Source organism: Lampetra planeri, chromosome 4 (assembly GCF_965212315.1).
Source record: "Lampetra planeri chromosome 4, kcLamPlan1.2.h2, whole genome shotgun sequence".
NCBI lineage: Eukaryota > Metazoa > Chordata > Hyperoartia > Petromyzontiformes > Petromyzontidae > Lampetra > Lampetra planeri.
The window spans coordinates 26810471-26834436 of record NC_136110.1 but is presented as its reverse complement, the minus strand read 5'-3'; the positions used below and the strand labels follow the sequence as shown (position 1 = coordinate 26834436).

Genomic DNA, 23966 nt, shown 5'->3' with positions numbered 1-23966 from the left:
GTAACCCCCCTTTGCCACGTAAAACATTGGCACTTTTACTCTTTGGTTCTTTCGGTAAAGTCACGTATAAAGAGAAGAGAAAATAAATTAAGTAATAGCATACGACGTTTCTATTGCAACACAAGCAATCATCATCAGGTATAAATGAGGTTTTATATAGCTTTATATAGCCTCGACACAGAGGCGTAGTTTCTCTGTGTGCCTATTTGTGTGTCGCTCTCTATGTGTCTCTGTGTTATCTCTCTCTGCTTGTATGTCTGTCTATGTGTCTCCGGTTCTGTATTTTATCTCTCTCTCTCATTCTCTGGAAGAACGTAATCAACCAGTTACGGTGTTGAATGTTATGTTAGCCGACTCTCTGTGTTGTCTTGCATTGTAATTCTAAGTGTACTAGGTTTGTTTTCTCTTTCATTTAAACCTGATGATGATTGCTTGTGTTGCAATCTAAACGTCGTATTCTATTATTTAATTTATTTTCTATTTCTACGTGACTTTACCGAAAAAACCAAAGAGTAATTCCTGCAGTCACAAAAGCTCCAAATTAAGTTTGATTGGCACTTTTGTAAAGGCGTGCCCGAGTTATAACACCCAATCCAAACAATGTGTGTGTTCGTATTGGGGATTTCCCGTTTATATAAACGACTGTGAAATTGCATTTTCACCAGCCACACCTGCACAATTAAGCTCAAATTGGTCCAATATTTCCATAGCATGCACTTACTTCATTAAGCATATCGAGTCATAGCATTCATAACAGGATGTACTGTATAAGAAAAAAAACCAATTTGGGTACCACAAAGTGAAATATTTTATAATGAGAATTACACAGCGCTGGCAAATTGCACATTCAGATTGAAGCTTAATTTTATTCAAAAGCGCCCTTACGTTTCTCCATGAATGCATTGCACAGACACATCCAAATTTTAGATAACCACAACCAATAACGTGCACGCCAAGAATATACCCAAAGGCAAAAATTTAATGAAAAAAATTAAATGAAAAAACATTGTACTTTATATGTAACCACCCTTGAATAATCTCTCATGCATGACTAATGTGAATAACTAATTATTTCATTTCTAACTACGTGACTCTACCGAAATAGCCAACGAGTATGGATTCCTGCAAGTCACGAAAGCTTCAAATCAAGATTGAATGTGAATAAGTAAAATAAATGCAGGTTATATTATCTCTATGGGTCAGGCTGAACAACCACATGCAAAAATGTACGGGTAAGCGATGTTTTGCCATGGTGTGGTTTATCCTATTGCAGCTCGACTCTGCCCAGATTGTATGAGCGCATACTCTCATCCTATATACATACACACATTCCTCATTGCTTACCCACAACATGTAACAATTTAACATTCAGCATTCTAACGTCTAATATAAAGTAGCGCCACGTATTAAGCCGATGCTACGGTTTATTTTGCGTGAATATTGTAGAACACAATATGCTTATTCTTGGTTCTTTCGGTAAAGTCACGTAGAAGGGAAATAATAAAATAATAAAAATATTTTTAAAAAATACAATTCTCACGACGTTTCGACTGCAACACAAGCAATCATCATCAGGTGTGAAATCCACAGCAAGAAATTTTGAAAAAGTTACGTAGAAGGGAAATAATCAAATAATACAAATTAAATTCTCACGACGTTTCGATAGCAACACAACACAAGAAAAAACTGGCACTTTTTTTCAAATTTTCTTGCTGTGGATTTCACACCTGATGATGATTGCTTGTGTTGCAGTCGAAACGTCGTGAGAATTGTATTGTTTTTTATTTTTATTATTTTATTATTTCCCTTCTACGTGACTTTACCGAAAGAACCAATAATATGAATCCCTGCATTCACGAAAGCTTTAAACAAAAATGTACAATATGCTTCTTAAAAAAAACATTGGACAGTCTTACACATATTTAGAGGCCTTACGTTGCACCGTGGCCATACCAAATGCGTCACTCAATCGTGGTACTGACACCAAATAGCCCTTTGCAACGCTGGTTCCATGTTCTCTCAGCAGAATCACCAGCAGGCATCATTTACGCTGTGTTTGCATTAAAAGTAAGGCTATGTCTGATACTCACTTCTCATAGCCACTGCGGTTTTCAAAATTGACAGCACACATTTATTACAGTTGTAGCATTATATTAGCGTAACGGATGTATCAATGTATAAAACCGTAAAGCGTGATTTTTTTGCCGCTATACAAACCACAGGACTATACTTTTAACATATTTCCCTGTTTGAAAATCTATTGCATGTTAATATGCCTTGTAGGTGACAAGTAAACGTTTAATTGCAAGCTGGAAGTGGGTAAGTGCAGTTAATATAAAGCATGATTAACAATACCGTATGCGTTTACCAGTATAGTGATGTGTTAAACAACACTGCCATTTCCTTTGTTGATGTAAAAGCCTCATCACATTGGCTGCTAATTTTTTCAGAAGCAGGTTTGAGCCTAGTGTAAAGGTTTTTTTCCTAAGGTTAGAATATACACGATGATCCATTTAGAGATACACCACTAAAATATTTGGGATACGTAAAAAATATTTGAATTCTCCCGTCAATCGCAATACTGTTACAGCTATTACATTTTTTCTAAATATCTCCTAATATACATTGTTTCACGTAGCCATCACGTTTACAATCGAGTATTCAATCACCCGTTAAGAAGAAAGGAAGATGGTGTTTTGAAATATATGGGGTATCTATAAATGGATTAACATGTACTTTCAATGCAAATTTTGACACATGTCTGGATTAAGAGCAGCTTGCGTTGGGGATATTTCGCCTCCTTCTTACGTATAGATTCACAAGTCCACCTACAAAACATTCAGCAAAACATAAACGTTAATTTTTACCAAACCAACGTGTTCATTTCAGTAACATTCTATCTCCCAAATGTAAAGACATTAAAATTGACTGGCTGCAGAAATTATAATCATCGCTGTTAAATATAAAAGTTAATGGGATGTCAAAGTTGACGTACTGCATCGTACCGTTTTTAAGATCACCAGGCAATCGGTTCTACCAAAAAATAATTACATCAGCGTTCGGTCAACTAAAATGTAAAATGTTCGTGAATAATCAAATATATATTTAAACCGATGTGTCCCTCTTCTCAAAGAAATCTATTATATTTATGCACATATAACATTAAAATATGATTTTACTTCTTACTTACAGGTATGATATATTTCTTCAAGAATATTCGTAAAGCTTGGATTACCTTTGAGTGTGAAAGGAAAATAGGTTTAATGCATTCAACATTGTATCAGGGCTTTTAATATCTGAACATTGTGTCTCATATTCGTGGTTCTTTCGGAAAAGTCACGTAGAAGGGAAACAATAAAATAAAAAAATATAAAAAATATATTTTTTTCTTTTATTGTTTCCCTAAAGTCACGTAGAAGGGAAACAATAAAATAAAAATAATTGTATTTTATTTTATTGTTTCCCTTCTACGTGACTTTACCGAAAGAACCAAGAATATGAATCCCTGAGTCACGAAAGCTTTAAATCAAAATTGTGTCCATCCCAGTGAATATCATAATTAGGCAGATTTATCCACAACATTCTATCAAAATTGTGTAGCATACTGCAATAAAGTCCAACACAATACCACCAGATCTCCGTAAAAATGAGTTCATGTAACCTGAACAAGATACATTCCTGGACTGTCTAGAGTCAAACCCGGACAGGTGGCAACTCTACCTGGGTACCCTCCATCACCAACCTGCGCCGACCAAAGTGGTGAACTATGGTCAAGCAATCCTATGGCCCACACAGCGCTGTGATGCTTTCATCCAGCATTGGATTAACAAAGGGCTCAATATCATTACTGTACCTTGTCTTGGGGTGACAATGAAATTGACTCACTTGTTGAACATTGTGATTAATCATACAATACTTTCTATAAATCTACATATGTGCATATTTGTTTTGTTTTCCACAGCATTGTACAGCGTAAGGGATGCGAGGTTGCATGCGAACACTACATCAAGTACAAATCGTTTCAATATTAACATTATTGCTTGCTTACCTTGTAGTTCCACATCACTTCAATGATTAGGATAAATAACCCCTACAAATGAAATGAAATGACTGTAATCAGTGTCTTTTGTCAATGTAAATACAGTGTTTATTAACTGATGTATGAATGTTAACCAATACTTATGTTCAAGAACCTGTTTTGGTGGTGGAGTGCGCAGTTCATAATCAGTTTGCGAGTTCAAATCTAAGTCAGAGGTTAACTCAGCCCTTTATCCCTCTGGGTTTTATATAAACGCGTATCACTTTGAGGTTTACCGATGGAAAGACTCCCTCCCAACATAGAAATGTTGAATTCCCACATCTGGCTTAGGGTTGTAAATACGAGTGGGATAATGATATTCAGATGAGAGGGGAAAACACTTTGACTTTAACTTTTTGTTTAACTTTGCAAAGTACAGTAAATTTGATTAATTAACACTGTTACCTGTAGAGCGTTGAGCACACTGAAGATGTAATGGAATGCTATTGGACTCTTCTTGTCCAAGGTGAAAATTCCAATTCCCCATGTAAGCCCTAAAATGAATGGGAGGACTGTGATGGTCTTTAGGATCCGTATGATATTCCCCGTAGTGCCGGCACCATTCACCCTTGTCACTGGCCCATTCTTCAGCAATTTACAAAGCACAACGAGTCCAATGAGCAGGTTGATGCCGATGATGGTGAGGGCTGGCACGACAAAAGCCAGGAGGGCACGAGAATTATACCATTGAAGCCAGCAGGCGTTTCCACTGACATATCCACGTGGATAAGTTACTGCTATGGTGACAATGGCCACTACCAAGGGACATCCATAGCCCACGAGCACCAGAAACCGCTTCACGTGACGTTTCTTCATGATGGGAAATATAAAGTGTACGGAGCAAAACAAACCGATCGCCTTGCAAAGTGTTAAAAAGAATAGGGCCAAGTAAAAAAAATGGGCAATAAAGACGGCAGCATGGCATAGCATTGTATTGTGTTTGCTCGACTTTGCTGAGGCAATGATAAACCAGACGTCAGCACATAAGAGCGACACGCAGATGTTGATTAGAACGATGTGCCGGGAGTATTTGGTGAGGTCACTCTTGATGCTCTTCCAGACGAGGGCCTCGAGAAAGATTGCAATGATCAGGCTCAGGATGGATATTCCAATACATACATAGGTGATAATCGACAAGATATTCGAGCAGGTCTCCTTCGATGAGAAAAGTGTGCTGAAAGGCGTCAGGTGACCGCACTCGCATATTGTGAAACTGGCCGTCGACTCGAGCATGGTGCATCCGTTGTTGTTCCAGCCTCCCGTTCCTCCTTCTGTGGCGATGTAATAGTCCCAAAATGCACAGGTTGGCTCAGTCTCGTCTGGGGCGTACAGTGTAGACATATTCAAGATTATACTCTTGCTACCTTGTGCATTGTCAACAATGGCCATTATTATGCTGTTGATGTTGTACGGGTTGTTACACGGCAGAGATATCCGATCCTCATCGGTAAGATTTGCGACAGGCTTGTAAATATAATGCTATTGATGGAGACTGGGTCTGCAGTGTTGATCCCTTGATAGGATACCAAGACGCTGCTGTTTTCAAATGTAAAGGGGATGGGGTTGTGCGTGTTAATGTCGAGTACGTTTCCCTTGAGCACGATGTTGGTTTTTCTTATGGAGGAATTTGTTGAAAAGAATGTTGCATATCTTTCAATGGACCTCAACAGGCTTGAGCTGTCTGATAGGCCTTCCTTTGCAATTTGGTCCCATGGTTTTTTCAGTGTTATATTTAAGATGTTACTGGACGCTGTCAAAAAATCCTGCAAATATATGCACACATATCCATCAGATGTTTAAGTGTTCAGCATACAAGATCAACATTGGTATGTATGGATGAGATGCACCTCGCAAAATGTAAGTTATTTTTTTGCAATTTCTTGTTTGCGCTACTGCTGGCGGAATGGCTTCCACTAGAGAGAGCGCTCTAAAGAGCCCTTCTAGGGAATATTTGGCTCACTCTTCTACGCCGGCTATAGGTGTGTTGGAAGAAATAGGAGAACCCACACTTCACACCACCACGTGCGAACTGGCGATCAACTGTGGTGTATCGATTTATTGGGGGATTCATCTTCTTGGTTCTTTCGGTAAAGTCACGTAGAAGGCAAATAATAAAATAATAAAAACGAAACGTAATAAAATAATATAATTCTCACGACGTTTCGGCCACAACGCAAGCAGCCGTTCTTCACCTGACTTTACCGAAAGAACCAAGAAGACGAATCCTTGCAGTCACGAAAGCTTTAAATCGAAATTATTGGGGGATTTTAGACACTTGTCCAATGTTTCAGCTGCCATGCCAGGAGATAGAACGGTGACCTCTTCATTGTCAGTTTGGCGTGTCAACGATTAGACCATGGCAGCATCCCCAGCATAAGTACAGTTACATAATTGTGCACGTTTTTTGCATTTGTTATAATAATCTGCTTTAATGTCGTGTTTTATTTATGGTATGCTTGTGTGCGCTTACATTATCCATTTCACACAAAAACTAAGCACAACTTTGCTAAAGCTTCAGTTGTGCTCGTAGTTTTGCATATTATGTTTTACATGGCTGCGTGTCAGGAAGGAAACCGGCTTCTGACAACTATAAATGGTGATTGTGATGGGATAAAAAAAACATACGCTGATGGTTGTGAGATTGTGCAATGTTTAAGGGCAACATTAAGTCGTCTGGATATCATAATGTGTGCTTGAGGACGCAGATGTGCAAAGGCATTTACATCCATATTTTGCCCAGTGATGTTTGCGGGGGTGCCAGATGTATATTCTGTGGTAGCTTTGCTGATGGTTTCTAATATGGTGGCGGACGCATGCAAGTCTCCATTGTAGAAATTGCCGTTTGGTGGCATCGTTGTAGCATTCGCCAGCAAACTCAGAATGGCTGTCGCCTTCTTTTGCACATCTCCGTAAGCCAGTAGAACCTATAAAGGGACAATATCATACAGTCAGGTAATGAATATGGAAGAACGTATTATCATACTCTTTGATTCTTTCGGTAAAGTCACGTAGGTAGAAAAATATAAAAATAACCAAAGAGTATGGATTCCTGCAGTCACGAAAGCTTCAAATCAACGTATTATCACTTTAACAAAATGGAGGTAATGATTAGTCAATTAGATTATACAGTGTTTTTAGGCTTATAATACAATGCATTGAGATTACATGCAATTAGTCAATAACAACATTGACGATTCGTACATGTAGGGCGGTGACGCTGTGGTTGGTGCACCTCGTTCTAAAATATGATGACGTTAACACAACGGGCCACGATCACAAATCAGCGTCGAAAAATGTGTGAACCGGTCCCGAGTTCTCAACCTTTGCCAAGCCGCAGTGAAGTTTTGGTCCCAACAACCCCTCCCCCCCATCCACGTTGTGGACAATCCCTTAACCTGCCAATGGATTGACAAAATGGCATTGACTAAAGGGCATTGACTTGAAAACGTTGCACGCGACGGTTTTGTGGGAGCTCTCCGTCACAAGCGCCATGCTAAATTTGATTTGTGAATTTAATTGTGACTCTGAATTGTGAGAACTTTTCTAGAGAGTGAATATTAGATTGCCGATTGTGAAAGTAACGAATTAGTGATTAATCCATTAAAATTAATTCTCAATATTCCAATACACGCATCAATTCAATTATTTAAAATGTGTATTTTTTTGTATTCAACAACTTTACAGTGTACACATTCACAATATACATTCTATACATTTACATGCATATTGATTTTAGAGAACCCCATAATCATAAAAATTTTACATACAGAAATTTTGGACACATAGGTCTGTAAAAACGATTCTCTTGGATGTAACACAGAATCAGTTCATTGGAATGATTCTAGCTTTAGGCTCCTCATAGTGAAACACAGACGAATGCAGCAATGTGTTATACAATGCAGTCAGGTACAATTAGTGAAGTGTACCTTTGACATCTCGACAAGCTTCTTGAACACGGGAGATGTGCAGTTGTATATCTCGTCTCCCCACTGGCCACCTGAGCCACACGGACGCTTAACAAAGCCGTCATATCCAACTGGACAATTTTGTCGTTCGATGTTACCTTCAGCAGTGGCAGACCACGTCCCATTGCGGGAACATTCCCCAAGTCCTTTTTGCCATCAAAAATTAAAGCGAAGAAACGTTACGTGTTGTCACGGCGGATACTACAACGTGCAGTCATTATTGGAAGGAAAAAAAACACTGAATGTCACACTGCGTGTACCCATAAGCAGGTATACAATTTAGATTTCAATTGTTAATTGTCCACAGTGTCGCGCTGTTGCTTATTACCAGAGATGGTCAATACCACGCCTTACATTTGGGAAATATTCTCCATCACATGCACGGTAAAAATGATGAGAAGCGTTGAATAACCAGTTAATGTAAAATATAATTCACTGACAGCTATCCAATCCGTGGTACACAATATACGATTCATCCAAAAAATACCGTACATAATCATACCTGGTAATCCTCGTCTGAAATCAATCTCAATGTTCGTCTTCAACTTATTCGCCGGGTTGGAGAATTCGCATGTATAGTTCACCTTCGTACTGCTGCAGTTGTTCAACGGCACCTTGTATACACTGCATCTAGTGGCCATGGAAGAGGCAGCTGCAAATAGCACGTGCTTTTAATAGACAATTTTTTTTTATAAATCTATTATTGACAGCCCTTAGTCAATCCACAGTTTTTGGTGTGTGTTTATTTTCTCGTCCTTTCCCCCGACACCTCTGATTAGCACTGTTGGCCATGTATGGTGCGAAAGAAGTTCAACATGCAACCATACTTCACCAAGCTGGTCAGTCCAGGGAGGTGAAGGGAGAACCAGAACGAGTTTAGATATCACTTGGCAATGATGTTTGCGATGGCTGAGAATTGAACTAAGGTTGTTGAGTTCATAGTGGAGTGTTGTAACCACGAGGGCACCATGACCTTAACATTTAAAAAGTATAATATGAGCAAATGTGGTGCTAATTGGGTTGACAGCACTTCCAAAGAATACACGTAGCATTATATGGAATTTCTTTTGACAACTACCATTATGCTTCGTGAACAATTATACACAGAGCTATTAATCGCAGTGATGGGAAATGCTAAACTATTACTTCTGAATAAACATATTTATCATTATAAACTTAGGCAACAATACTACGTGGCAATTATGTGAGATATTACTTTTTTTACCATCATAATACATATTATGCAATCTACAGGATGCCGGTTCAATCTCCACACGTGGAGATTGTTCATCAAGACCACGGTGTTTCCTTCATACAAATAGGTTCACCACAGTAGTAATAGGTTTTTACCCTTTCAACTGGTACAAAAACTGACACCTTTATACAAGGCATCAAGTTTGCAATAACCACAACACAAGCAGTCAAAATGCAAACAAAAATAAACAACTCTGGTGATGATAATGATATGCACTGTCCTTGAAGTTGATTGGTCCACACCCGAGACAGCTTTTCTTAGAGCCTAGTCTCCATTGGTGTTGGACCAGATGACGCCAAAAGGCGTACTTTTGTTTGCATTTTGACTGCTTGTGTTGTGATTATTGAAAACATGATGCCTTGTATAAAGGTGTCAGTTTTTGTACCAGTTGAAAGGGTAAAAACCTATTACTATATTTTGCCACTGGTAAAGGAGGTCTCTTAGTGTAATGGTTCACCACAGTCGATCGACAGGTTGCAAATGTGGTGGTACTTCCACCTCTTCTAAGACACCTGACCAACAGGGAAGCGCAGGCCATAAACACCCTATAGTGAGGCTTTTTAGAGCTCCCTCGAGTGGAGGCTCTTCCGCCAGCAGTGAAATAAGCAAACGATTGCAGGGCTGCACCTCTAACCCTTCTCTTTTTGCACACTACATCAATTCATGAGCTAGTTTGGCACACACATTTGAGAATTTTTTTGCAACGGAAGCAGGCGGACTTTCCACGACAACAAGCATAAGCACCAAGCCCAAGGTTTGTTGGACTGTAAAGACACTTTTATTTTTTATAAGTTTTGCATATTTGTCAGTGGCTGCACAAGCGTCGATCCAGCCGGCTCTGTATTTGTAGTGGGTTCAACTGAGTCGCAGACGTACTCTTGGAGGCGACACATTTATTTAACAACAACACACGGGGTCACTGCCCCTTAACAAAATAACAACCTATGGTGGTGACCACCAGGCTAACTACACTAATTACAACGTAACGAGCTACTACGGAACGGGACCACAGCTCGGGTTCAGGTCCACGTGTTGGAGACTCGGAGAGCGTAGAACTTAGACGAAGGTTTCTTCAGGATGAACAATAACGCCGATCCCTCTGGGGGACCCGGCTTATATTCTCTGCGGCGTGCCTGGCTCCGCCCTTGGCCACGCCCACCTTCCAGAATCTTCGAGCAGGATCTGGACCACAATCACGTGACCACCCCGAGCCCCCACTTGGGGCCCCTTTGTAGACTTAACTGGTCACGTGTCCTCTAGGGTCAACCAGAGTGCCATGGCCTTTAGTAACCCTATTCCTACGGCCGGCACTCCCACACCCTATCCTGTAGGGCTGGCACTGCCCGCCAAGCGTGATGGCATCCAGCGCTATCAATCAGCGCTGACCGAGCCCCTCTAGGGCCGGTACTACACCCAAATCATAGTGGTATCCACGATGTCGTTACATCGCACGCCGTGTCTCTCTATGGCTGGCAGTACACAGTGACATCTTGCGATGTCACTCCATATTTATAAACACAGTGACAGTGAAATGTTTGCTCACCCAAAACCACGGTGTCTCCTTCATACCAGGTGACGGAGACATTCTGCACATCCTTCGCAAGACAGCACGTGATGCTTGGTGCTATGTCGTTGCAACTCTGATAGGTTGAGTTGGCCAACATAAAAACTCCATAGGGACGCAATACCACATTTTCCAGTATGGCTTGTGCCACGTGGGTCACATTTCCCACTTTAAGCTGGCACGTGTAGTTTCCTGCGGAGTTTTATTTATTCGTTATCATCGCACATCACATCGCTTCACAGGGGCAATCTGCATTGTGGCCTAGTGTTCATGCACAAATATGATTCACTATGACAATAATAAGTAGTGATATTTTTTGCATATTCTTTGTGTTGCGTCGTTCGTGCACATTGCACCTCAAAAGGTTTTCCCCGCACGGAAGGGTGGGGAAAACCACAGGCGAGCGTGAAGGCAAGCCAGAACCAGCGCAAACAATTGTCCATGCGGTGTCCCTCGATTTGAATGTTTGATCAGCTTCCAAAACTGAGTGTGTATACGTGTGGCAGAAGACAGGAGTGTGTGAGGGCTGAGGGGATAGCACAACAATCATCGTACAGATGGAAATTAATCAACTTGCTGTACTGACATACCCTGGCAAACCAAATGAATTGACCAAAACTGAATGTAGCACCCCAAAGTGTTCGATAGTATGCTTTGCTGTCGTGTATAGTGACATTGCTAAGCAAGTATACGAGATATTAATTGGACATAGTGTTCTTAAAATTAAGCAAATATTCCCAAACTTTTGTACGCCAAATACGTTTCATGAATCAGCATGCCTTTTTAGATTATTTGATTCCATGAAAATAGTGTTAATTTCATTGCAGAAGTTCACATAGTACAGTAATCTTAAAATTGATTGAAGTTGAACAAAAGCGACCATTTGGACAACAATGGACCGATATATTTGTGTTCTAAACTATGAATTGCATGTGTAATCCACACACCTTCATAAATTGTTCTCATTTCATTTATAACCAGCGTAGATTTCACGGATGTGATTCCACTCATTGTTGAGAAATGCATCTCTTGGCCATTCTCCTGCACAGTTTCACCATTCTTGGTCCACGTCACACCGACTTGGACATTGCTTGGCAGAACACAATCCAGCTTCACACGGCATCCCTCTGCGATGGCTGACGATGGATCAGCTGGGATAAACGCCAAGCCTGCGTCAGTAACGATACGGTAATAACATTAGGTGGAACATTAAAGACGGGCCACAGTGCGATTTTGGCCATGCAACCCAGAATCTCAAAATCAGAATCTTTACTTCGATTGGATAAATCCAAAGAGCTATGAAGCTCTTTTTCAAGGATCAGTTCAACACGTACGCCTTAGTAATTGGCAGTGTCGGGTGGAGGCGGGTTTAACGACACATTTATATTTGCGCGATCTAACCCAAAAAACAAACTTTATTATGTTTTTTCAAAGATGTCCAGTAGGAGCGGGTCAGCAAAAAGTTCGAACAACAAACAATACAAATAGAGAAAAAGTAAGCAAGTCACAATAAATATATACAAAGTTCAAATTGCATAAGCACATTAATTCCTGCCGATTTTTCAATATCAAATGCAAGCTTGGGCAAGGTTCAGGTTAACTTAAAACCAATTGAACTGGTTATGATTCAATCAGTTTAAAATGCCTCAGAAGATTAAGTTCGGGGTTACAGTTTAACAACAACAAAAAAGTTTAATGCCGTTCAAGTATTTCAAAACCAAAACTGTTGTTTTATTACACTGCCAATATAGTTTGAATGGCTGAATCAAGGATGACTCTGTGTGTTGTCAGATATATGGGCAGACGGAGCTACAAGGAAGACAAGTATAGATGCAGAGAAAAATATATTTTATCTCACTGGCCACTTTTGCAAGCAGGAAAAATAAAATTAACGTTGGATTGTATGCATGTTATATAATTCAATAAACATCCAGACCTCCACGTGCGCCTCTCTGCATCTCTATTTGCCCTCTGTGCATTTCAAAATGAAGCGAACACTGCAAAGGTAAACGTCACGTCTGTTTATCTTTGTCCCTCTGCGTCTCTAGAAGTGTATGTGTCTGTCTGTGTTCATGTCTGAGTCTGAGTGCAGCTCTTACCTTGTAAGGCTAGGTGCAGAGCTTTGTGCAACTAACATAACCCAAGTGATGTCGTGCCCTGAACCAGTAGCAAACATTCCACATTCCCATGGCAGGAGCGAGTCCAGCCATATAGCAACCATTGTTGACTTCTCCACAAAGTGGTACTCAATTTATCGACCCACGGAGGAAGGGATGATCGGGCTGAGTCAACCCCAAAACCAGTATTTTAATGAGCGGCCGCAGAAGCGCATGTGAACGCACGCGATTCAGTGACCGTCTTTGTTCGATGGAAAGCCAAAAGCCACTGGGAGGATGACTGGAGTTCGAGTGATGGTTTATTTTCGTTGACGAGATCAGTAAGGCATTGTGGTTCATGCGCATACCACTCACCTGTCACGGTGGTGTTCAGCTTTTGTGCCATGTCAACAGGTAGTCCTCGTTGCTGAAGGTATTCTAAACCATTTTGGGTAAAATTGAGCAAGTCGACAATATCCATGAAGCCTCCCTGAACCTGAAAGTCTGCAATTACAATGTTTGGTCTGCAAAAAAAATATGTATTAGGCATTTATACTTTCATAATCCGACAAGATGTAAACAAAACGTGCAGCAAATGAAATGATTACCTGAATCCCAATACGGATGTACGTAAGACTCCACTGTACTTTATGGGAAGGTTGTTGAGCTGAGAAAAGAGTCAAACTAAACTTTACAAAAATAAAATGTCTCAACATTCTCAATTAATGATGGTGCGATATTGATCAAATGCAATTATTTTATTCAGAAGGGCACACAACCATTTGGATATATACATGAAAACAATGCTTTTAAATTGTTCTAATGTACTCTTCTTTTTTAGCCTGGAGTATCAGAAATTCTTGATGGCAAAAGTACTGCACAGTACTATTTCAGCACAGTACCTGATGTGTGAGATCGCCAGATAGTGACTGATATTCAGTGGAACGGACATCATTGAGGCCTTCTGAGAATGACATGTTGAGAACAAGTGACATTTTTTCTGTCACTGCAAGAAAACACACGTGACAAGAGTTAATAAAATGTACTTATTCTTTTAAAATATCTCTGCATTGATATGTCGTTAGAATCTGGGCAAAATTTGAATGACAACAACAACATATCCAGATAAAGTCATTTTGGAAGCGTGCACGCATACTCTGCGTGACGTGAATATCAGAATTGAAATGACGTGGACCAGCTCGTTGACAATCGTCAACGTGCCCAGCAAACATCTTATCGGCGACCCCATCACCACATTGCCCGGTTTCAATTCCTCGATGAAACTATTGGCAAGCACTTAACCATAAACGCACAGACCACGGAGTACTGTATCCAGATTCGTCATGCACAAGTGGAAAATCAAAAACTCTGCTGTGAGCGACTGACTGAGACGATGAACACCAAACCATGGAACTTCGCACTGCCAGAAATATAAACTGGAAAGCGGTGGGTGGGTGAGTGGGTGTATCTGCAATTCTCAGACTAAGCGATTCAATAGTTAAATTACATGGACCTGCATCTCTTGTAGGTTATTTAACTATGATTTATTTTTCTTAATTTTACCAGGTTAGGCGCACTGCGCCTCCAATTAGCACGGTTGGATACGTACAGTGCGAAACAAGTTCAACAGAGACCAGCAAGGCATTGTGGTTAATTGGCATACCACGCACCTTTCACGGTGGTGTTCAGCTTTGGTGCCATGTCAGCAGGTAGTCCTCGTCGCTGAAGGTATTTTGAACCATTTTGGGTAAAATTTTTCAGGTCGACAATATCCATGAAGTCTCCCTGAACCTGAATGTCTGCAATTACATTGTTTGGTCTGCAAAAAATATATGTATTAGGCATTTATACTTTCATAATCCGACAAGATTAAAACAAAACATGCAGCAAATGAAACGATTACCTGAATCCCAATACGTATGTACGTAAAACTCCACTGTAGTTTATGTAAAGGTTGTTGAGCTGAAAATGCACGGATAAATAAAAAAAAGAGTCAAATTATACATTACAAAAATAAAATGTCTCAACATTCTCAATTAATCTTGGTGCGATATTGATCAAGTGCAATTATTTTATTCATAAGGGCACACAACCATTTGGATATATATGTAAAGGAGAGCCGACACAAGATTGCAGGGGTTTCGTCTTTTAATCCTTTTCTCCCATCCACACCTGTCCCCAGCCGTCCCAATCTCGTTCCCGCCAAAGGCCCCTTCTTCCCGCCCGTTCTCCCCTTATATCTACTCGATCACCCCTCCCACTAACCCTCCTATTGGTGGGAATCCTTCCCCTGACACCCCTACATATACATGAAAACAATGCTTTTAAATTGTTCTACTGTACTCTTCTTTTTTAGCCTGGAGTATCAGAAATTATTGAAGGCAAAAGTACTGCACAGTACTATTTCAGCACAGTACCTGATTTGTGAGATCGCTGGATAGTGACTGATATTCAGTGGAACGGACATCATTGAGGCCTTTTGAGAAAAACATGTTGAGAACAAGTGACATTTTTGCTGTCACTGCAAGAAAACACACGTGACAAGAGTTAATAAAACGTACTTATTCTTTTAAAATATCTCTGCATTGATATGTCGTTAGAATCTGGACAAAATCTGAATAACAACAACAACATATCCAGAAAAAGTAATTTTGGAAGCATGCACGCATACTCTGCGTGACGTGAATATCAGAATTGAAATGACGTGGACCAGCTCGTTGACAATCGCCAATGTGCCCAGAAAACATCTTATTGGTTACCCCATCCTCATGAAACTATTGGCAAGCACTTAACCATAAACGCACAGACTACGGAGTATCCGGATTCGTCATGCACAAGTGAAAAATCTAAAACTTTGCTGTGAGCGACTGACTGAGGCCATGAACACCGACCTATGGAACTTCGCACTGCCAGAAATATAAACTGGAAAGCGGTGGGTGGGTGAGTGGGTGTATCTGCATACAGTGCGAAACAAGTTCAACATACATACGAGCTATACAGCTATTTTTCAGAAGTGACCTGGCCACATACGACAGCTCAAGGATGTTACTTCTAATGTGGAAATACAAAGCAGCCAAATAATCTCAACTTTAAACTCGGGTCTCCCTTGAAAAATAGATCCCTGGTCTCAATGTGCTCATACGTGAATGTAAAATAAGATAATATGTGTATCGATGTACATTACATATTTTGAAACCTTGATCTAACATTCTTCAGGGAACTGGCCAAGTTGATTGATAGACGCGGGAGAACATTAGCCCAGGGGACATTTTGTCAATGGGCATTTTTAACTTTACTAATTAAAGGGATGTTAGATACAGGAAGAAAAAAAACCATTAAATGGCAACTTTAAATAAAATTTCACGTTATTTAGCAGTTTAAACATTTACATTCCAGTTGCAGTACTGTACCAGTGTCAAGCTGCAGGACTGCGTATTGCAATAATCATAGAAGCCAAACATACAGCAAAGCTTTATGTCGTTAAAAAAAGGATTCCTAAAAGACATAATACACAAACAGTGTCCCTTTAGTATACCTCTAGACGACTGCAAGATAGTAATATGAGCAAGTGATTTGAAGTTTGCTTACCAACATCTGATTGTCAAATAATTGTTTAATTTTGTTGTCGTTATAAAGCTTTTGTGGCCAGAGTTACTCTCTCATACCTGTCAACCGATACGGTGTACCCGTATTCTTGTACAGGGAAATTGAGTTTTCAAGTCCATACGGTGTACAGACGTTCAATACGGACAACAACGAAGTGTTTTGTCTATTTGTTTGTGTTTCTCCCTTGTGATGGGACTTTGTAGGATTAACGTTGAGATTTATAAGAGCACGGGGTGACCAATAAGGTCTGAATTGGTCTGTAATAAGGTAAGGCAACGATAAGGGGTTGACAGGTATGTAGTAATTTAACACGTAGGCTTTCGTGACCAATATCATCTATAATAGATGTCTTTTGGGTTAGATCGTGTAAATATATTAATGTGTACTCTTTGTTTTTTTCGGTAAAGTCACGTAGGTATAAAATAAATTAAATTAAATCACGACGTTTCGGGCGCAACACAAGCGTCCGTCATCAGGTGGGACAACCACAGCAAGAAACAATTGCTGAAGTGGGGTATTATACAGTGTCTAAGATTTTGCGCCACAGTCCTTGAAGAGGCTTTCAGCACGTGCAGCGAAACGTCGGACATATCAAACAACACGTGGCGCAACCCGAAACCGCAACGGGTAGAGCTGCATCGCTTCCCCATGTAATAGATCACGAGGAGAGTGTGTGTACCTGTAACCTTGTGGACAAACAAGGGTTCTGCCGGTACACCCAATTCTTTGGATGGCCACTTGCTGCGAAGATCGTCGTCACTGAAGTTGGCTTGGCTGGATGTAAGTTCCATTTCCACAAAGAAAGTGTTGTAGGTCACTGTTTGGTAGAGGTGAGCCATTCAAGCAGTATTAAAGAACTGTGCTCGTTGAGTTCTTTCAGCCATCAACACGGTTTATTTTAGACAGTAATAACCACACAAGTATCAATCGTTACTTAAAATTATGTTGCATGCTTACCATCATCAACAACTCTGCCGGATCCATTCTGTATTGGGGAAACAAAGAAAATCAACCAATTGTACCCGTGTACTTGTAATTGTAATGTGTATGTTTAATTAGTCAATGAGTGCTGATATTACACCTTGAGGTCCTCTACTTTGTGTGCAATGGAATAAATAAAATGACATTCATCTCACACTGGCATCTTTTTGAAGGCGACTGCTTTCCAAAGGTAAGAAGAAAATGGTTTCCCACAAAATAACGCAAGCTGTGAGCCCAGCGCTCATCATTGTACCGTAGGCCATTTCGAACTCACATCTGAAGAATGAAGTAATCAGGTTAAAATACAATGTCACACGATCATTGAAAAGTTATTTGCACGATCCTGTTCATGCAAATTAGTTGTTTACAACCATAATGCAGTGTTGCTCTTGGGAAACATGGTATGCCATTGTAGTTAACGTCGGATATTATTCTACATTCAGTGGCTTAGATGCATAACATCGTGAACATTGTAAGGGCAGTATGCACAATTGTTTCACATTGTATCAGAATAAAAGGTTTTTTTTCTGGCTGGCTTCCTGCCTGGATTCCTGGCTGACTGGCGCGCAAGTGCGCGTCCATCGTCGGCACGTTATCACCCACATAGACGTGAACAGGACCCTGCGGGGTGGGCTGGTAGGAACGAATAACCAAAGAATATAAACATAATGTATTATTACACTTGTTAAGCCAGGAAAGCCCCACTGAGTCGAAAGGTTTTTGTAGGGTCCTGCCAAGTGTTTGCAGTAGGGGGCGATGTTGATACACGGACGGACGGGCGGACGGACGGACGATATAATCTATTGATGGTCTGGTCCACTTCGTTCCTACCAGTATAAAGTCACCCGTATCCCACGGCGACGCGCTGATGCCACGCATTTGGGACGGTAGGGGGGGTGCAGGGGATACGCTATTATATCATTGTATCAGACTAAAGTTTTGCTGGCTGGCTGGAGGGATGGATGGTCACGTCCCAAAGGATATGTGGTCTGCTAGTATTCCTAAACAAATAGAGACGTGCAAAATGGTTAATGCTGAAAATTAAAGGCAATTTTTAAACATGTCATTGTAAGACTAAAAATGAATAGTAAAACACATATAGAATGTGGTAGGGTGATAATGGTCACGAGCAAAGGACACAAGCTAATTGTACCAGCTTGGAGACGTGTACGTTTTGCAATCACACCGATACACAAAAAAACACACGGCTCAAGGAATTAATGAGATATCAAAGACATTTTATTGACTATCAAACTAAGTGGGCTTGGTAGGGCGCACTGTTCGACGGGATAATGGTTGAAGGATGAGGATGCTGATGGAATGGCAGCTAATGGAGGAAACATGCTCGAGATGACAGCCACCAGAGATGCAGTTATAAGATCAGCTCCTACAGGGGCAACACGGAGTATGAAATCGCAAGACAATGAAGGATTGCAACAGCATAGCAAAGCCTTCATCCGGAAGTGGGTAGACCATTGCTAAGGATGATGGTGGAAAATAATGTGTTGTATTGTATATACTGTATGATGTATGTTAAGTGTTAATGCATTTTGACACATACCTGTATTACAGAATCCTTCACGTGTCTGTCTTGTCAGTCTTTGAAAGTTGATGCACACCGTATTTTGCGTGGCTGCCAGAATGATCGCCCGCAACTTTCCGAGCTCTTACCGCAGATGAAATCACACTATGTGCTCACGCCCTGTAAATGCTGGACTCGGAGACGCCTCAATAGGTCATTTTTAATGTACAGTGGCTGGTCCCACCCTAATGTTACGACATTTAACAGAAGGAGGGCTTTGTTTGGAATATTGTGTTGCTAAGTCACATTTGGAAGGTTGCTCCTTCTAACACCCTCACCGTTTGCCATCTTCTCCCTCTGGCTGTACACACTGCTGATTCTTTCCACACTCTTTAAATTCAGGCGTAAGCCGAATGGAACACTTTGTTTGATGAAAATTGCACGTTGTGATGGGGTTTCTCAGAATTGACAGAAAGTGTTGGATTGAATGATTGTTGCCTTGAGGCTTAGTGAGGGTTCCCCATCGCTACAGGTAAGCCCCTCCAAAAAGAGCTTCCCGAAGCCACGTGTATTCAGTGAACGTTGATGACTATATACTATACTGATTAGTCGATCATGATGCAATCGGTCTACAGTTGTTTCTTTGTTTTATTTGCTGGAGAAACAAACAAGTTCGGTAAGCAATTAGAGATATCAGTCGGAGAGATACAATTGTAAAACGGAGCAGTGTATGTGTACCTGGGGCAGCTATTGAAGGCGGACTGAAAGAAAAAAATACTCGGACGAGAGCAGAGTTTAGAGTGCTATGGCAAGCCGAACTTGATCAGGAAAGTTAACAAAGCAATGCACGTAAAACTAACAATTTAAAGCGGTTTCATCCGATATGACACGTGGTTGAGAAACATGGGCATTCATGGTAAATATATCAAACAGAATACTGAAAAAAAAGAAGCGTGGAAAAACTCACGCTTGGAATTGCAGTGATACGACACAAAGGTGAACCGTTGGACTAGAGAACATATGGCAGGTTAATGGTACTGTATACTCCATGCCACGGTATTCTGAAAGCCGAGTGGGCTTGGGCAGGTCACGTCACGAGAAAGAATGATGACCGATGATCAAGATTTATCACGGATTGGCAACCAAGAAATCGAATGTTCCCCGAGGACGTCCACAGTTAATGTGCAGCAGTTCGATGGACTATACAGGTAGGAACCTCCTGGTTACACCAGCCCACATGGGATTATTGTGTCCGTCCGTCGTGCATACAAAAATGGGAGGGGTGGGGCTAGGTGGGGATGGGCTGGGTGGGGAGGGTGGGGCTGGGTGGGGGGTAGGAGGGGTGGGGCTGGGTGGGGAGGGTGGGGCTGGGTGGGGAGGGTGGGGCTGGGTGGGGAGGGTGGGGCTGGGTGGGGGGTGGGAGGGATGGGGCTGGGTGGGGAGGGTGGGGAGGGGCTGGGTGGGGAGGGTGGGGCTGGGTGGAGGGTGGGAGAGGTGGAGCTGGGTGGGGAGGGGCTGGTCACCCCGTGGTGCCCTTATAAAACTCAACGTTTAACCTACTCACGCCGGCTTGTGCCCGCCCTCACAGTCGGGCATATTTGCGGAATACACCACGCCGCCGTTGACCCTGGCCATTGACAGAGCAACCCAACGTTCCTACCAGCTCCCTCCGCAGGAATGTGTAACTGCATCGCAGGATCGTGAAGGCTATAGGCAAGCTTCGGGAGGCCTTCATCCAGCAGTGGATTGATCATGGCTGATGAAGATGTAAATTTCCATAGCTTAGACATTTACTTGTTGAAAATATTGATTATATTTCAAATAACAAACAATGCACGGCATCCAACGGTGCACAGCATCTAAACCATCGCACGAACTCCGGTCATCCTCGCAGCGGCTTTTGGCTAGCCACTGAACAAAGACGGTTGCGAGGCCCCGACGTCTACCCCGTCCGCCCTCACGGCGAAGGTAGGGCGCGAAACGTCGACCCTTGCCTCCCGAGCGCGCAGTCGGTCACTCGGGACACGGCGACTTGGCGAAGTCCGCGCGGCAGCTGATGCGAAACGTCCATCCCTGTGGGCGACCTCCCACACAATTATTAGTGGCCATCCATTTAGTAGGTCCGCATCGAGGGGGGATTAACCCAAATGTGTACGGGCGGGGTCTACTGTATGGGGGTCTACTGACAATGTGCGTACGCATAGGAAACGGGGGGGGGGGGGGGGGTGAAGCCTCGATAATAATTTGTCTACATTGGTCTTTAAATTAGTTAGATAGTCCGGCGGTGGACTATCTGTTTGCTTAAACAAGTTAATATTATTCATCCTTGATCGTTTATGCGTGGATTAAATATCGGCCGTTCTATAGGATTCGGGGGGGAAGGTGTAAAAAGTCCGCGTGCGTACAGGGACAGGTGAAGGAGTGGGGTCAAGTTCTGACAGATTTTTCTGCGTACCTACTAGATGGATGGCCCATGAGCGCTCACTCGCGCACACGTGGTTAAGCTACCTCGTGATCGCCCACCATGCGTTTGACCCTCGCAAGGGCTCGGCACGCACACGCGGTCGCTCCGCGCGGAAATCGCAAACACCCACGCCACACGCTTTTGTTCTTTCGGTAAAGTCACGTAGTTAGAAATAAAATCAAACAAATCACGACGTTTCGGGCGCAACACAAGCAGACCGTCATCAGGTGGGACAACCACAGCAAGAAAAAATGCCTGTGGTTGCTTCAGCAATTTTGATATGCAAATTCCTTTGTCAAGGCGCCCTTCCTCCTCTAACCCAGCTTAAATATACGCTGCCAAGCTTGGTGGTGTTCATCCAGACGCTGTCTTTCCGACAGACCTGTTTTTCACTTGAGGACGGCTGCTTGCGTTGTGGCCGAAACGTCGTGAGAATTGTATTTATTATGTTAAATTTTTATTATTTTATTATTTCCCTTCTACGTGACTTTACCGAAAGAACCAAGAAGATGCTTCAGCAATTGTTTGTTGCTGTGGTTGTCCCACCTGATGACGGACGCTTGTGTTGCGCCCGAAACGTAGTTATTTATGTCATTTCCAACTACGTGACTTTACCGAAAGAATCAGAGAGTATGGATTCCTGCAGTCACGAAAGCTTCAAACCACGCCACGTACAATCGGGGCTAATACTTTAATTGAACGATAAACACAGGCGTATAAAAAAACATCAATCTCACGGGTGTGACTTGGCAGTCTAAAGCGGTGCTCTTAACTCTGCCGACCGAATCAACCTCCCCAGTAATCTCTACGTACATCGTACCAGCAGCTAACCTGGGAGGGATTACATTGTTATGATAATATCCAATTCAGGGGCTCTGCGATGTAAAACTGTCCTGCTGGTGTGGTGATGTGTGTGTGTTCATACTCTTTGGTTCTTTCGGTAAAGTCACGTAGTTAGAAATAAAATCAAACAAATCACGACGTTTTGATTGCAACACAGCTCCCACTTCAGCAATTTTTTCTTGCCGTGGTTTTACCACATGATGATGATTGCTTGTGTTGCAATCGAAACGTCGTGATTTATACTATGAGACCTCCTTTACCAGTAACAAAATATAGTAATAGGTTTTTACCCTTTCAACTGGTACAAAAACTGACACCTTTATACAAGGGATCATGTTTGCAATAACCACAACACAAGCAGTCAAAATGCAAACAAAAAGAAACAACTCTGATAATGATATGCACTGTCTATGTACTGCATATAAAGGTGTTAGTTTTTGTACCAGTTGAAAGGGTAAAAACCTATTACTATGTCGTGATTTATTTTATTTCTAACTACGTGACTTTACCGAAAGAACCAAAGAGTATGGATTCCTGCAGTCACGAAAGCTTCAAATCAAGTGTGCGTTCTAGATTTGAAGCTTTCGTGACTGCAAGGATTCATATGCTTAGGTTTTTACCGGTAAAGTCACATAGGTAAAAAATTGAATTTAAAATTAATAAAAAATAAAATAAAAATCACGACGTTTCGGAGGCAACACAAGCCTCCGTCTTCAGGTGGAACCGTCACAGCACGACAGTTATCGTGCTGTGAAGACTGTGAAGACTGTCACAGCACGACAGCTATCGTGCTGTGACGGTTCCACCTGAAGACGGAGGCTTGTGTTGCCTCCGAAACGTCGTGATTTTTATTTTATTTTTATTAATAAAAAATTTTTACCTACGTGACTTTACCGGAAAAAACCTAAGAATATCAAGTGTGCGTGTTCTGTCTGGGGGTCACGGCGGGTCACGGCGCCTGCAGAGTGGCTTTGAAGCCGTGGCACCACACGTCACTGCATTGTGCACTTCAGAAGCGCTTCTGTGGCCCTCTGGAACGTTCTTCCATTTCGATATCAGGAAGCCACTGGAGCTATGCACTTTTAAATATATGGTAAAAACGAATTTCTTTAGAACAGCTTTTGGTGTTTAGTTTGTTGTCCTTCCGCCACACCTCTCATAAGCACGATTGGCTACATACAGTGTGAAAGAAGTTTAACACATACAACCATATACAGCAGCGGTCCCCAAACTTTTTGGCACCAGAGACCGGTTTCGTGGAAGACAATTTTTTCACGGACCGGGGGGGGGGGGGGGTCCATCATTGGGTCTTTCCCCCTTTTCAAAGAAGCTCTCCAGCGACGTTTGTTTTTTACTCATTTTGGCTACTCGGGGTTAGCAGCTTGTGGGCTCACCAAAACTGTGACTGAAACAAGTGCGCAGTGGGGGAAAGAGGCGCGGACGGAAGTGGTCAATAAAATAATGGGCGCGGCCCACGCGCAGACTCACCGCTCTCACCACCTGCTGTGCGGCCCGGTTCCTAACAGGCCACGGACCACGGCCCGGGGTTGGGGACCCCTTAATTATACAGCACAAGCCTTTTGCCTGTCCAA

At 41.9% G+C, this 23966-nt stretch overlaps 2 protein-coding genes across 2 annotated transcripts; both read right to left on the bottom strand.

Moving 5' to 3' along the window:
• Positions 1–833: 833 nt before the first annotated feature.
• LOC144717878 (adhesion G protein-coupled receptor F4-like) lies at positions 834–5455 on the bottom strand. Its single transcript, XM_078593625.1, has 4 exons — positions 4484–5455; positions 4049–4090; positions 3191–3235; positions 834–2828 (listed from the first exon to the last, which is right to left on the bottom strand). The coding sequence occupies exons 1-4, from the start codon at positions 5417–5419 to the stop codon at positions 2817–2819; spliced, it is 1035 nt and encodes a 344-aa protein (XP_078449751.1). The 5' UTR covers positions 5420–5455; the 3' UTR covers positions 834–2816.
• Positions 5455–20310, bottom strand: LOC144717877 (uncharacterized). Its single transcript, XM_078593623.1, has 16 exons — positions 19107–20310; positions 17701–17821; positions 17522–17549; positions 17244–17381; positions 15376–15479; positions 14862–14920; positions 14629–14777; positions 13861–13964; positions 13567–13625; positions 13334–13482; positions 11810–12031; positions 10842–11054; positions 8546–8695; positions 8005–8189; positions 6802–7002; positions 5455–5841 (listed from the first exon to the last, which is right to left on the bottom strand). Exons 2-16 carry the CDS (start codon positions 17806–17808, stop codon positions 5470–5472), a joined length of 2241 nt encoding a protein of 746 aa, XP_078449749.1. The 5' UTR covers positions 17809–17821; positions 19107–20310; the 3' UTR covers positions 5455–5469.
• Between the last annotated feature and the right edge of the window lie 3656 nt (positions 20311–23966).